At 33.7% G+C, this 15,837-nt stretch overlaps 1 protein-coding gene across 1 annotated transcript in view; it reads right to left on the reverse strand.

Annotated features, from left to right (window-relative positions):
* The window catches only part of LOC129225581 (uncharacterized), an 18,392-nt gene extending 9,346 nt beyond the window's left edge, over nt 1–9,046 (reverse strand). Inside the window, exons 1-3 of the mRNA XM_054860032.1 lie at nt 8,921–9,046; nt 5,448–5,510; nt 4,086–4,132 (exon numbers count right to left, since the gene is read on the reverse strand). Coding sequence (XP_054716007.1) covers nt 4,086–4,132; nt 5,448–5,510; nt 8,921–8,981 — 171 coding nt within the window. The 5' untranslated portion in view covers nt 8,982–9,046. The remainder of the gene's footprint in view (nt 1–4,085; nt 4,133–5,447; nt 5,511–8,920) is intronic.
* Between the last annotated feature and the right edge of the window lie 6,791 nt (nt 9,047–15,837).

Consider the following 15,837-nt stretch of genomic DNA (forward strand, 5'->3'; position numbering starts at 1 on the left):
TCCCAAAACTTGCAGGAAATGCAGTTTTTTAAGCTCTTGACAGAAAAAATATTGATGAACAAAGTTTATATATATCTTATAATCATTCAACAACAAAAGAAAAAAAAACGCTTAAAGTGTAAAATAGCTACTAAGATTGCATATACATATTTTGGTGTTTTGATGAACCCCTTTTTAAATGCTAAAAGACTGCACACATCTTTTTGCATTAGGAAAATAGATTCATTGTAATACCAGAACACCTGTAATATTCATTGCTATCTTGTCCCTATAAAACAGTTTTTTTTTTTTTGGCAACTTGCTGCTAGCGTTAGAATATGTTTGTAGTATCTGGGATAATTTATATTTTTTCATCTGGAATATATTTTGTAAAATTTAAACAAGCAGTTTACAGTGAAATCTCGTTACAACAAACTTCAAGGGACCGTAAATTTTGCTCACTGTAACGGAATTTTCGCTGCAATTGAATTGGAGCAAAGTAATGGAAATGAAATATACAGAAAATTTCCTTTGTTGAAACCGATATTTAGTTGTATTGGTATTTGTTGTGACAAGATTTCACTGTATCTTTAAAAAAAAAAAACTTACATTGTGATGTATTGTGACATTGCCATGTAAGGTTCTGGCGATGCATCACGATGTAGAAATTTCTACATTGCTTAGTCCAACTGAATATAACAAAGTTATTGTACATCATTGCGGTAATTTTTAAGAAAATAATGTATGCAGAATTATAGAATAAATGAAAACTTACCTACAAATGTCAGGGCCCGCGCTAAAGATTCGCCACTGTGCCAAAAGTGATAAAATTGTAAATTCAACAAAAGAAGCCGATTTGCTAAAATTCTTGGCAAACGGAAAATTTTCGGAAATTTTCATAAAAAATAGAAAAAAGATTTTTCCCTCCGCCCTCAAAATTATAATTAGAAAATCTGCAAGAAAAAAAAAACAACAAATTGGGATTTCCATGTCGTACGCATTGTTATTAAGTGCTTAGTAAAATGTTAGTGTATACTGCATATTTAAAATATTAGCACTTGCATTGTCTATTTTATAAAATTACTCCTTTGTTTTCCAATTGAAATTTTCTAGAAATTTTTTAAATTCACAATTAAAATTAACTAAAGTTAGGTCTTTGGCAAATGCAATTGAAATTTGACTAATTTGTTGGCTAACAATTTGAAATCCCTAGCAAGGGCCCTGTATATGATGCACGCTAGACAATGTTTTTTTTTTCAACATCTTTCTTGTGCACTTTATAAAGTTATTTTTCAATCTTGTTATGGTGTTTTTTACTTGCACCAAATCAGTGCACCATCAAGTCTGGTACTATTATCTGACAGCACATTGCACCCAGGTAAAAAAAAAAGTGACAGAATACAAAAATGTTCAATTCCTACAAAGCAACAATTAAAAACCTAATGAATATATTGCATTATTAGTACCCACAATTACTAGATAATATTCCTAATGTTTCAGCTCTGAGCCTAATGCTTTTGCTTTTAAAAACCAGAATTTTCACCTTCAAGTTATGGAGTTGTTCTTTGAGCACTATTTTGTGACATCTTGGGATACAATGCTGTAAGATCATGCCTATGTGATTGAGCCACTTTCTGCTTCGACAAAGCCCTGCAGTCTGTCATCATGTTAATATGACCGTTTGATAGTAACAGTAAAACTCCGATATAACTCCACTGTCAAATCCCATCTTTTAGTAACGTTATATCGATTTTGGTAATATATCGAAATATAAAGTGTAAGATTACAAATAATGTTAAGAAATGTGATAAAATTAAAGCACGATTTTACCTCTTTAAGTTAAAAAAATTAATAGATTTCAGGCTCCAACATTAATTAGTTTATCTAAACTACCTGTTTTCTGGTCCAAAATATTAATATTTTTTAGTTTCAGTTTAACTTTTTTTTTTTTTGCTCAAAATACATAGCTCTGTTCTTTTCTAATGCAAGAAGGCTGTTCAACATTTTTCTATCAGTCGCATATTCCTTAAAGAATTTTGTTAGTTTCTAAATGCGACGTTCGTTTTACAGTTTCTGACTTAAAATTCCCTTCTACATTCTCAAGTTCTCCTTCAGATGAATCGGAATCGCTAACTTAATAATTTCCTCAAGAGCCATATTTTCAAAAGTTGAAACTGATTTTTCGGCATCAATGTATTCATTTACTGTGGAAGATTTTGCAAAACAATCTATATGTTGATGTTATTCTGAATCTCTCATTTCAACATTACTCTGCACTGTTTTTTTCACCTTCAACTAAATCTACATATCTCCAGCTATTGACAAGTTTCTGGTGTAATTTCATCCCATAAACCCAGTTAGCTAAAAGCGTTGTAAAGGTTGTGTAAAATTTAGGCCCTGGTGTAAAAAATGCAGGCACATGTTAACGAAGCCCCACTTTCCTGTTTAACCACTGATAGTGTTTTTCGGTAGAGAGTAGACCACAAGTTTATTGCAAACGAGCTCTCCACAAAGCGTTTTTGCCTGGAAACATTTTGGTGTACTCTACTTTTGAATAACCGGGGTGGGAGTGCTTATTACACTATAGATACAGAAGGGAATAAAAAGTATTTGTAATTAAATAATTGTCAACTTACTGTAAACATCAGAAAATTTTTTGAAAAAGCATTTTTTTGGAGCATGGTATTGGTCTGCGTCATAACAAGCGACACAATTATGGTGGTATAATAGGATTGGTGCTTTAAAGGGTGGGTCTTAAGTCAGGGTTTGACTGTAAATTCAAGACTGCTTCCTCAATCAGGATCCTTCCACAATTTTGGTCAGTGGGGATACAAAAAATATCAGTTGCTCCGTTGCCAGAGCAAAGCATGTTTTTCTATTTGCCACAACCTACCAAATTTGAATTTAAAACCTATGCAGCAGCTAAGAGGTGTTTCACATCATTATTTATAGTGAAGCATGTTAGTCAAGATTTAATTTACTACACAAGCCTTAAATTTTAGTCTTAAAACTTTTTTGATGAGAAGTAAACAAATCTTCAGAAATTTCAACTTCATTCGTTCAAGGAGAAGCAGCGTTTCAAACCAATAGGATCGTTCGCAAGGCAGAAAATTTTCTTAAAACATCTCTGACTGTACAACGACCCAAATAGTTTGAAACAAAATAAAAATGCATGCAATTTAGCTTTCGAAACAATTGACAGCATGAAATCACGTGGGTAAATATCTCAAAGTCAAAAAATGTTTCACCTTAAATTCAGCACATATGTATATCAGCACACGCGATGTAGATTCATTGAAACGAAAAAAAGTCAAAGATATTTACAGAATTGTGAGCGAAACTATATAATTTTCTCATCGTTCAAAAGAATAGCGAGCGAAACAAAATAATCATACGTGAAATAAATATAAGAACAAAAAAAACTTAACGAAGTAACGGTGCAGTTTCACTTCATTGACTTGTAAACAAGCATGGAACAGCGGTTACAGGGTTACAAGCTCCTTTTAGTAAAATCGAGTCGTCAGAAGAAGGCATCTACTACTGTAATCACGAAGAATAAATTTGAAAAATAAACGTAATAATACAAAATGCGTGAAAATGACTTTTATCATTTCATGAACGCCGCCATTAAAATCATAAATATCATGTGACAGATCACGTGACAGTTGGGCACCCTTTTTAAAGGAGCCAAAAGAACCGCAAGGACATCTCCAAGCCTCCGTTTTCACCCGTATGCACCTTGCTTTCACCCCAGGGTGCCCAAGGACCTTTCAACGGCTCCTGCAGTTCTAACAGTGTATACGATTTTCATGTCATAAATGAAGCTAGCAGGGCTGAAGAACAAGACATAGAACAAAGAAATCTAAAACTCTCTATATTTCACGAAATGTTTAAAAATAATTTTACAGGAAAATGAGTTTTGAAAGCTAGAACCTTTAATGTTATTTCTTTGTACATGATTTATCGGAGAAGTCTTAACATTACATGGCGAACAAAGCTTTTCACAGGTATTCCGCCTAATATAGCTTTTTTTTTCAGATATTTCCTAACAGTATTGGGAGAAATCCAAGCGTGTTACAGAAGCATACTAAAGAAATATTACTCACCACATCCTCCACCAAATCCGTACACCTTCTAAGCCTGTTACCTTGACCTGAAAAATAAAGAGTGCTTCATGCACGGCTTTGCACGGTCTACCTTGAAAATAGAAAGTTACGTCAAGTTACGCGTGTTCAACAATTAGGTATAAATAATACCCCCCCCCCAAACAAAAATACTGTAAAAATTCCCGTCAAAATAATGATTCTTCAATTTTGTTAACGGCATATCTGAAAGTACCGAATAAATTAAACGCAACCGTCCACTAAGACAGCTAAAATCATTGATTATCTTCTACTGGCAGTGAAAAAAAAAAAATTATAATAATGGAAAATTTTTTACTTCAAAGCAAAAGCAAGAATGTTGTTTGTTCACTGTCGATAAAAAATGGCAATAGATCTGTGTTCTCCAGGGTTTTATTCACGATAATTTAAATTGCGCTCGTTGACAAACAATAAATTTCTGATTTGATATTGGTTAGGGCCGTTTTGATCCATTAGACTTAAAAATATTTATAATTTTTTCCTGATGGTTTTACAGTTTTTTTTTTCAATTCGAAGGATATTAGTCGACTTCAGGGATATTTTTCGCGCAGCCAACAGCAATCATCAAATGAGCCCCACATTCTCCTACTCTTCCCAAATTAAGCCTGCGTAGCTCACGTGTTTTGCATGATCTTTTGTTAATCTATTACGCATGGTTTTGAAAAGCTGAAAATACGTAGTTTCACTATCGTAACAACATAATTTTATACACAATGTAACAATTATAATACAGTAGAACCCCTTTATATGTTAGAATTGGGAACGTAATTTGCACCAACGCGAGAACATAACTGCGATAAAATGAGATTTAAATTTTTACTAAAGAGAAATTAAGACAGAAATGCAATGAAGTGCGTAAAATAGTTCAGTAAAATTTCACTGGCATCATATCCCTTATTACTGGAGGTTCAGTATTTTAATAGATTATAAATGAATTGTGCAAAAACACTAATTATTTTTTTCAGTAAGTTACCGCCTTATAGACAGGGCTAAGACAGAAATACATGAAATAGTGCTAATTCTAAATTAGCTATCAGATTGTTTGGCGTTCTTGGCTTCCTTAAGAGGTTTTCCACCTCCAGCTCAGTCACTTCCCATGCCGGGCTGCTAAGTGCTAATAAGCACGAAACTGCAGTCCTCGACTGGAATGACTGAGCTGGTGGTGTATTTCATGTAACTAATTGTTGTTTAATCATGATTAGAATCCACACTAAATGACATCGAGTGTATTTTTTTAGACTACCAAAAGTTTGAATGAAATGTAGAAGCATACAAAGAAGATTAATCTAAAAATATAATGTGATAAATATTTTTAAAAAAGCTTACCGCATTGGCAGATTTTGTTTCTGATACAACTCCACAATCCTGAGTTCATCAAGATCTGCCCATCTATGTGGGGAAAGAGCCATTGTTTAACGCAGTTAATGTAACAAAAAAAAAAAAAAAAAAAAAGGTTTCAGACATGGCTGAAATTAGATGCTGTAATATTGTTTGTTTACTTCAGTTTTTACTCCCATAGAAATATCAAGACGATCAAATCATTAAATCATCGCGACTTCGATAAAAGAATCAATGGGTCAGTCCACTGTGACTGACGTTACAATTTGACTCCATTTTTAACTTATAAATTTAGCACTGTCTTGAAAATAAATTTTTTTTCTTCTGAAATTGATCTAAAATATAATGATATGGTTTATCACTGCCTCCACATTTATTTTCAGACTTGAGGAAAAAAATTTTGTATAAAATTAAGGGGAATAAAACAGCAGAAACATTGAGAAAAGTGACTTGTATATAATTTGAAATTCTCTTCAAATTAATAACGTAAAATCTAAACGGATTTCTTCCCCTTAAAATAGAGATTTTAGACTTGATGAAAACACTTTGTTTTATTGGAAAAATTAAAACTAAAAGTATAAAAATTATCTAACACCTGTGTCTGATGATACAAAGATTTTGTGATTGATGTTACATTTACAATAAATTGCTGCAATTATAAATTATTTCTCCTTAAAAATAACATTAGCATTTAAAATTGTAAAATTGTATTTAAAATTATAGAAAGGTACACTTATAAAATTTTTAAAGTAATATTTTTAATGTATTTCATAAAATAAAAAGTCATCTTGCCTTTACTACACCTAGTGCACTAAATATTTTATTACTTTCTCGTGTGAACAATTAATTTCATCCGCATTGACAGGCTATTTCCAATGTTTTACTGCTTGAATCTTGACAGTTACTAAATACTCTTAGTTTTCAATTTCAATGCATCTAACTTCTCGTATTACAATTGTTTGTCATATTCGTCAAGGTGCCCGTTCTCCAGTTGCAATTTCCAGCTGCAATAATTTTATTCTGAACTAACTTCGGTAATTATGCGAGATTTTTTAAAAAGCTATTTTATTTGTTTATTATTACCGCTCTTTTCAGCTTCTACTTTGTTTTACTTTTTGTAATTTTCATGTTATCCTTTATTTCTTAATTTATATCGCCTCCTTTTTTGCCTTTCTGCAGCAATCAATGCCATTTGTGTAATTTGTTTGAGGTTTATTAACGAAAAGAGAAATGTGACTGATGTTATATATTTTAAATAAGTTTTAAATAATTAAATTCAACTATTTCTAAACATTTAAGGGGTTAATATTACAGACATCATCATAAATGAAGAGAATAAAACTTTTTATAAACTTAGGGTTGTTTTTGTTTAAGCATTGCAAACTTTTGTACAATTTTGTGACTGATGTTACATTAATGTGAGGCCAAGTTTTAAACAATTGTTGCAAGACAATTATAACAGTTCAACGTTTCTTTGTTGGATAGATTAACCCCACAGGCTTAACCACCACTTCCTAGATAAACCACATTTCAATAAAAAATAAGATTGTAGACACAACAATTAATTTCCTAAGTAAAAAAAAAAAGATTAACTTTTAGAACCGCTAATGCAACAGCACATGGGTACTGAGTAGTGTTGTCAAAAGTTGCCTATAAAACTTACAAAAAATGTGTTTATAACTTTTCTCGCATATTTTTATAAAAATAGTCTTTTTTACCTCATATAAAAGAAAAAAAATTAGTGATACAATAAAGTTTTTCTTTTAATGTGATGTCCCTAGTTTCATGGACATGCCCCTGTACTTTGGAGCAAGAACAGCCAGGATCAAAAATATCATTTTTTTCGAAAATCAGTCGCTTTACATCAACCCGCAGAAGGCAGCTAATCCTTCTATCTATACTATTAAAAGCTGTGTACGTCTGTCTGCCTGCCTTTAACCTCCTCCGAAATGTCAATGTCTATCATGACGATACAGGTACCATTGAAACAGAATATCCAGAATAAGTTATTCTACCATGTCTCATCGCGATAAATCTTAAAATAAACAACGGTTACCCGGGTGGAGACCATTGAGAAGAGATAAACTGCAGGGGGTTCAGACTTTCACTCATGAAATCAAGACCCCAAGTCATGAGCTAGATTTTAAAGCAAAGCACTGGAAGAAATCAGGTTTCTTTCGCTTGTTTCACGCAAAACGTGCCAACCATTCGTCGTTGTTGAGTCACGTGACTTGGGGTCTCTGGGTCAGCTTTTGCTAAGCCAATGATTGGACTTGCTCCCTCCTTTTTTATTACTGCTCTAAGGTTGAGACCTAATTTGGGGACACATACAAGATTCGGTCTCCAAAGCCGGCGCGAATTTCTAACTTATGTCACCAACTTTGACGAAGTATTGCCAAGTCACAGCAGGTGAAGACGAAGCCCAAAGTACATCGCTGAAGGCAACATATACATTAGAGTAGGAATTAAAATAGAGGGGGCAAATCCAATCATTGGCTAAGCAAAGCTTGGACAAAGTGTTCAAGTCACGTGATTGAACAACGACGAATGGTTGACACGTTTTGCGCGAATCTAGTGAATGAGACCTGATTTCTTCCAATGCTTTTCTTTAAAATATGTCACGTGACCTGGAGTCTTTCTTTCACAAATAAAAATCTTCACTCCTTCCGTTTTATCTCTTCTCAATGGTATATACTAGTTTATTAAAGGCGGGTTTGCTGAGAGAGACGCCGCGCGCGACAAACAGGAGTTGGCGAGCGAAGCGAGTAGGGTGTATAGCTCCCTAGTAATTATTGAAATCTGTAACTTGAATTACCGCTCTTTGAATTAAGTAATCTTTTCCTTTAAACTGACACAGAACTAGTTTACACATTGGTGCGTAGTGGGGTATACACGATGCAAAACAAAAGTGGCACGCGATTAAAATTTTGCACCTTGCAACAAATAAATGGTCAAACAAATTACGCTGTTTACAAATTTAGGCTTTTAAAACCACACATAAAGTTTAATATCCTAAATGTTTTGCACATGTTGTAGAAAAATTAATGTTTCAGAAAAAGTAATAATACCGTCAAACCTTGATTTTTCTCCAGGGCGGATTGTTGTATCTATTATCCTGTGAGCGATATTTAAAAACAGTATCGCAGCTCTATTCCTGTAGAATTAATCAAAATTTCCTCCTGGTGGATCGAATCAAGGTTGTGTGGAGAGATTCTATCCTATACGTTGACTCAGTCTGTATGCTCTTAAAAAACTCTTAATGAAAAGACAAATTTTTGCTCTTGATAAAAACAAAGTCTGAAAGATACTGGATATTATAAGTTAAAGAAAAAGATCAAACTGAATATCTCGCGAAGCGAAAATGAAAATAGAAAAATACATTTGCAAAAAGCAATTCACTTCTCCCATGTGCTCATTTGCCCCTTTGTCTGAAATACTTGAGTCTTTCAAAATATACTTACTAGCTTCTATGATGTATAGAAGTAAAAAGCTGACCACCGAAACAAACCTTGCCTTACCCATCTTTGAACATTTGAATTTGCAAGTGATCTCAAACTCTGCAGGTGCAGATTCTTTTTAATACTAAAAACAGGAATGTGTCTCTTGCGTGCCGTTTCCAAGTTATTACCTGTCGGATGTAGACATTTTCACAATAAAGTCTGGCAAGTGAGGTAACATCCAACTTATGTTCATTGGTTGTAGTCATCATTGAAAAATTAGTTAACGTCTGTCTCCCGCTACCTGATGTGAAATAAAATTGAAAAGTGCGAATAAAACTATTAACACAGCTTTTCAATTTTATATATTTTAACGTTTCTAGTTCATTCATTAAAAATCACCTTGTTTGCCTTCAAAAGCTCTGTCATGTGCAAGCACCAATAAATGTGCAATCGTAATCTCACGTTCAGAACTTCTACAGTAATTTCTAATTTCGTTCATGTTACACAATATCTAGCAGATTTACTAGGTTTATATTTAAGACAGAGGCAGGGGAAAGGAGGAGGGATGATTCCACCATCATATGTGGGACAAAATGGACTAAATTTATCCTTAAATTTTTAACGTAGATAAATTAATTAGGGCTGAAAGTTACAAATTTACTGACTTTATGACAGCACAGAGTGTTCAAAAAGTGCCTAATATATTTTAGAAAATCATCGAAAAGCAACAAGTCAAGCAAAGCAGTTTTCAAACAAGTTTGAATATGCAGATAGCACAAGAATACTTCATAGCTTCACGATTTTTTTAATGGAGTCATAAAATAAATAAATAAATAAATAAATGGTAATAAAAGAAAAAAGAATATTTAAATTTTTAACAAATTGAATTCAAATAATACTTTTCGCAATTACGAGTGTGTGCGTGTATGTCTGTGTGTGCAGGCGTGTGTGTGTGTGTGTGTGTGTGTGTAGGCATGTGTGTGTGTTGGCATGTGCGTGTGTGTAGGCATGTGTGTGTAGGCATGTGTGTGTGTAGGCATGTGTGTGTTGGCATGTATGTGTGTGTGTAGGCATGTATGTGTGTGTAGGCATGTGTGTGTGTAGGCATGTGTGTGTAGGCATGTGTGTGTGTAAGCATGTGTGTGTAAGCATGTGTGTGTAGGCATGTGTGTGTGTGTAGGCATGTGTGTGAGAGTAGGATATGAACGTCATCGCTTAGGGGGAATGGATTCCGGCGGACAGTACTGCTTTTAGAGACGGTGCTCGCAGGAGCGGCAGGGGGGGGGGGGAGCGGTCGACGGTGGTGCCCATGTCCAAAAATTAAAGGACAGTACGCAAACGTCGGGATTTCTCAAAAACTTCCAAATTGTTTTAAAAGCTATCGTTGTAATGTCACCGTATGAAAACGTAATGTGAGGTGTTTAATCACTCTACTAACCAGAAAATAATACCTTTTCTTACTAGAGTTGAATGTGTACACCGATTGTTGCCCTAACACTATCTAAACAATACTCAAGTTCATCCCATGTACTAGCCAGCATGGACTGTAGACACAGTTAAGACTACTTGGGTAATTAACCTTTTCTGATCTCTAATGCTAGCAATGTTACACAATTTGAGACAAATTTACAGAAAAAAAATTCGTGAACCTGTAAAGTATTTTGGAGCAAACCGCATATTTTCACAACAATTTGTGGTTTTTCTATGAATTTTTAAAATGTGTAAAGACTTTTTAAACACCCTGTGCTTTATTTGTGTGAGTTGTTAAGCAATCCCCGCCCCCCAAATTATTTTGAATATCTTTTACTTTTTATTTTTACTACTTTTTAAAAATAAATGTTACCTTCCATGAATAAGAACATCACTTTTGACACCAATTTAAGACTTTTCACATTCAGCAAAATGTCGTTTGAATCTATTGTTGAAATTTTTGTACTTTATTTTCCTACGTTATTACTTTATTATTTTAGTTTCAAAAGGAAATAACAAATTCGAAACGTCCTTGATTATTTCCGTAGAACGTTTCGGGATTTCACAGGTTTTCACTTACTTCCTGAGAAAATGAAGTAACTTTGTCAAAGAAGTTCCTGAATTACTACAAGTTGCAGGAATGCAGACTCCTCATTGTTGAGGAAAATATTTTTGTTACCAGTTTAAAGATTACTTAAGCGTACAAATTAAGTGTATCGGCTTCAGCTTGATAACGGTCCCTCCAGATTGACTAAGCTGCCAATAGGCGCGTTTCCATGGGCACTTTCGATCGCGGAAAAAACCTGCTTTTCACAGCATTCCAGTTATTTGCGGGGTATATGTGGATTTTTTCTCCTCCTGCTTCATTCTGGAGTAAAAGCGGAGTTTTTACCCAGAATGCATTACGCGAAACAAGTACGTCTATTTGCTGGGTATAGCCGCTAAGGATGCTGGATCCGTTTTCCTCTGGTACAATGGGAAACCTCTTTTTACATGTAAAAAATTACATGTACAATTTGAACAAAAGGGGACACATCCTGAAAGAATCTGTAGTACGAAGACTTTTAGATCCGAAGGAACACATGTCCATTCAGGTTTTCGTTCAAAAAGGCACATATCCAAAATTAAGATAGCGATATCTCCTTGTTTTTTTTTTTTTTTTTTTCTTACTCTGGGCCATGATTTGCTGTGCTTTCGTGCTCAATTCTGTACCCAGAGAAGTTGATAAAACTGTTTTGCTCTTACCCTATTTCGTTTTTCTCACCTTCTGAACATTTTTAGAAAATGGATGTGTTCCTTTTTGATAAATTGGTCCTCAATTTTGTCTTAACTTTGGCTTACTGCTTTTATAGCTTTCTTGGTAAATCATGTACTTAGATAGGACAATATGAGAAGGTGAAATATTAGGGTTTTGGTGAAATAGGAATTCTCAACATTCAGGTTTTCGTTCAAAAAGGCACATATCCAAAATTAAGATGGCGATATCTCCATGTTTTTTTTTTTTTTTCCTTTCTTACTCTGGACCATGATATGCTGTGCTTTCGTGCTCAATTCTGTACCCAGAGAAGTTGATAAAACTGGTTTGCTCTTACCCTATTTCGTTTTTCTCACCTTCTGAACATTTTTAGAAAATGGATGTGTTCCCTTTTGATAAATTAGTTTTCAATTCTGTCTTAACTTTGACTTACTGCTTTTATAGCTTTCTTGGTAAATCATGTACTTAGATAGGACAATATGAGAAGGTGAAACATTTGGGTTTTGGTGTAGAATAGGAATTCTCAACATTCAGGTTTTCGCTCAAAAAGGCACATATCCAAAATTAAGATGGCGATATCTCCTTGTTTTTTTTTTTTTCTTACTCTGGGCCATGATTTGCTGTGCTTTCGTGCTCAATTCTGTACCCAGAGAAGTTGACAAAACTGTTTTGCTCTTACCCTATTTCGTTTTTCTCACCTTCTGAACATTTTTAGAAAATGGATATGTTCCCTTCTGATAAATTAGTCCTCAATTCTGTCTTAACTTTGACTTACTGCTTTTATAGCTTTCTTGGTAAATCAGGAAGGCGTCAAGCTATTACTTTTAACACCTGCTTAAGTTTCCTCTGAAGGTTCCTGAAAAATAACTGGCTTTAACAGGGGATATTTCTGTATCATTTAGAAATATTCAAGGAAAATTTCAGCAAGGTTACTGACTTAGCGGAAAACGTTCCTATTTTTGCAAGATGTTACTGGTAGAAATTGGACTCATTAGCTGGCCTTTATTTTCCAGGAACGTTTCTGAATCGTTTTTACAGTGAACTATTCTGCCAATACACAGACGATAAAAGTATTTTGTCTCGCATGTGACACCTCTATATTTTACGTTAGAATTTACATTTAAAAATAAATAAACAAAAATTATTTGCCTAAGAGATTACCTAGATATTTAATGTCTGCAATGAAACACTGTGCGACTGAACGTAGATTTTTATGGTTTCCAAATTTCACAGTTGTGAGTGTTCATCGAAACAGTAAAATGAAATTGAAGCACGGAAGAAAAACGGGTGCAAGTGCAAAGAAGAAAAGTTTGGAAATACTGTTACAATTGAAAGAAGAACCGTAAAAACTAGTAAAAAACATAAAAAACGATTTTGAAGCAAGAGATGGTATTAGAAGCCTTGGTAGGTGCTGCTATAAAGCATGATTTAGAAAAATGCTTTGATAAAAACCTATCTAGTGTTGAACTTAGTAAGAGTTTTACTCAAAACTTAAAAAAGCTAACTCACAACATACATTTGCTTATCAGTTGTGCTTCGTCTGTCCTAAATTCTTCTGGATCAACCCCAAGAAAGCAAAATGAAAACAGATATCGACTCTTAAAATCATGGGCAAGGCAACTTTGCACAATTTAGAGCTTGTAAGGATAATAACAGAGATTTTCAAGAAAATTAAACCTGCATATCCGCTTCTACTGCCATGCGAGAAGCACTAGCACTAGCCTGTACGTTACAAACTTTGTTCTCTTCCGCCTGAGACAGACATAACAGTCTCTATATTTCTTCCGAAGCAGGTCTTTCTCATCCAGAACGAACAGTAAAGGAAACTCTTTCTTCAAATTGAACTGAGGCACTAGTACTAGCGTTTTTGTTAGAAACTTTGTTCTTTTCCAGCTAAAGTGTAACAGTCACTATGTTTCTGCCGAAGCAAGTCTTCTTTCTCTTCCAGAACGAACAGTAAACGAACCTCTTTCTTCAGATTGAACTGAGGTACTAATTCTAGCGTGCACGTTAGAAACTTTGTTCTTTTCCAGCTAAAGTGTAACAGTCACTATGTTTCTGCCGAAGCAAGTTCTCTTTCTCTTCCAGAACGAACAGTAAACGACCTCTTTCTTCAGATTGAACTGAGGTACTAGTTCTAGCGTGCAAGTTAGAAATTTTGTTCTTTTTTAAGAGAAATGTAACAGTCTCTATGTTTCTGCCAAAGCAGGCCTTCTTCCTCTTCCAACACGAACAATAAACAAACCTTTTTCTTCAAATTGAACAGAGGCGCTAGTACTAGAGTGTATGTTAGATACTTTGCCCTCTTCCACCTGATGTGTGTACTGTATTCTTTTTTCTTTTTCCATATTGGGTAGACAGAAAAAACTAGACAAAGTCCATAAACCCGTGCATTTTCCAGCGGGTAAAACTGTTCCGAGGGCCAAAAATACTGACATAACTAACCAAATTTTATAAAATACTGACCAATACTGACTAAATACTGACCAATACTGACAAAATACTGACCAAATACTGACTAAAACTTAAAAGATTTACAAACTTTGGCGTAACAAAAAGAGTATCATACTTAGTGAAACAAATGGCTAACTTTATTTGTAATGTGCAGCAGCATAATGCAAAGCAAATTGGATAAATTTTTTGACTGAAAGTTGTGAGTTAAATTCATATATTTACGACGTAATAAATAATTTTTTTTTGAAACGAGGAAAATAAATTAAAAGATTTGCAACTTTCAAAATATTAAGTGATTAAGAATCATTTTACATTCCCATTTTTTCTGTGAAAACTCACTGGAAAACAACTTTAAGAAAAAATTTGAAGTGTGAAAATAAATTGCAAAATTTATATAAATTGTACACTTTACCGAGTTAATTTTTGGGTTTAAAAAATCTTACAGTTTAACACAGAACACATTTAGAAGATTGTTTTAATTTTTAATAAGCAAATATTTTTGCATGTGCAGAAGCTACTACTGTACCAAAAACATAGACACAAGCATAAAATAAAATTCACAGTAAAAATACAAGTGGAGAAATTTTTATATAATAAACAGTACGTGAAACACAAACTAGGGAAATTTATTTTTAAAAAACATCATGTGTCGAATGTATTGGGAAAACTAAAAAATAGGTTGTCTCGTAATTATTATACACTTTTTAATTTATAAATTATATTTAAGGTTGAGAAACACAGTAACAAATCTTAATATTAAGTGGTGTTTCCATTATCTCTAGTTAATTCAAATTTGAATGCATTGGGTGTACTTCATTTAGGGTCTTGTATTGGGTTACTTCATTTGAATGTATTGGGAAAACTAGAAAATAGGATGTCCCGTAATTATTATAGACACTTTTTAATTTGTAAATTATATTTAAGGTTGAGAAACATAGTAACAAATCTTAATATTAAATGGTGTTTCCATTACATCCAGTTACTTCAAACATGTGATATTCCGAGTATCAAGTTCATTTGTGAAATATCAAGTTTTGCATTAACCTATGGGGAGAGTTTACAACAGTTCATACCATGCTTGCTCTATCGCTCATTCAAGGTCCTGCGGTGAAAAATATTGGCTTCCCAGTTTTATATAATTTGGCGTTGGTTTCATGTTAAATTACATATTTGTTGAGTTAGATACATGAGTAGGCACTTTGTCTTGTTGAAATACAGTTTGGTCCTCCCAACGGATCCTGAACTAGGATAAAATGTTTGTCAAGAAAGCTCTTTTTTTTTTTGGCTACAAATCACTAAAAATGTTTGTAGATTACATCTAAAACCACCACAAAACTCTAAATTTAAATTGGGTTTAAAAAAATGATGTTTATGGTGACAAATGGCTCTCAACAATATTTAGCACAAAGAGAAAGTAGAACTTGGATGGACCCAATAAGTATAAATTTTGTTAAGAAGCTAAGAAATTTTTTCTAGTGGACCGCAAGGGATGGAGGATTAGTAATAACTTCGGCCGCTTTTAGATTCAATGGACAAGCATCTTTGACAATTTGTAGAAAAAATAAATAAATAAAATAACTCTCACGACTACCAAGTATTAGAAAGCCATTTATTCTAATGCAGGATTTGCTGGGAGGATCACTCATTGTATTTGAGCAAGACAAAGTGCATGTTCTTGTTCATAATGCAACAAATATCTAATTCAACATGAAAAATATCTAAGTCATGAACTGGCTTACTGGCTATCGCTTAGTCCATA

The sequence above is a fragment of the Uloborus diversus genome, chromosome 7 (genome assembly GCF_026930045.1).
Source record: "Uloborus diversus isolate 005 chromosome 7, Udiv.v.3.1, whole genome shotgun sequence".
NCBI classification, from domain to species: Eukaryota; Metazoa; Arthropoda; class Arachnida; order Araneae; family Uloboridae; genus Uloborus; species Uloborus diversus.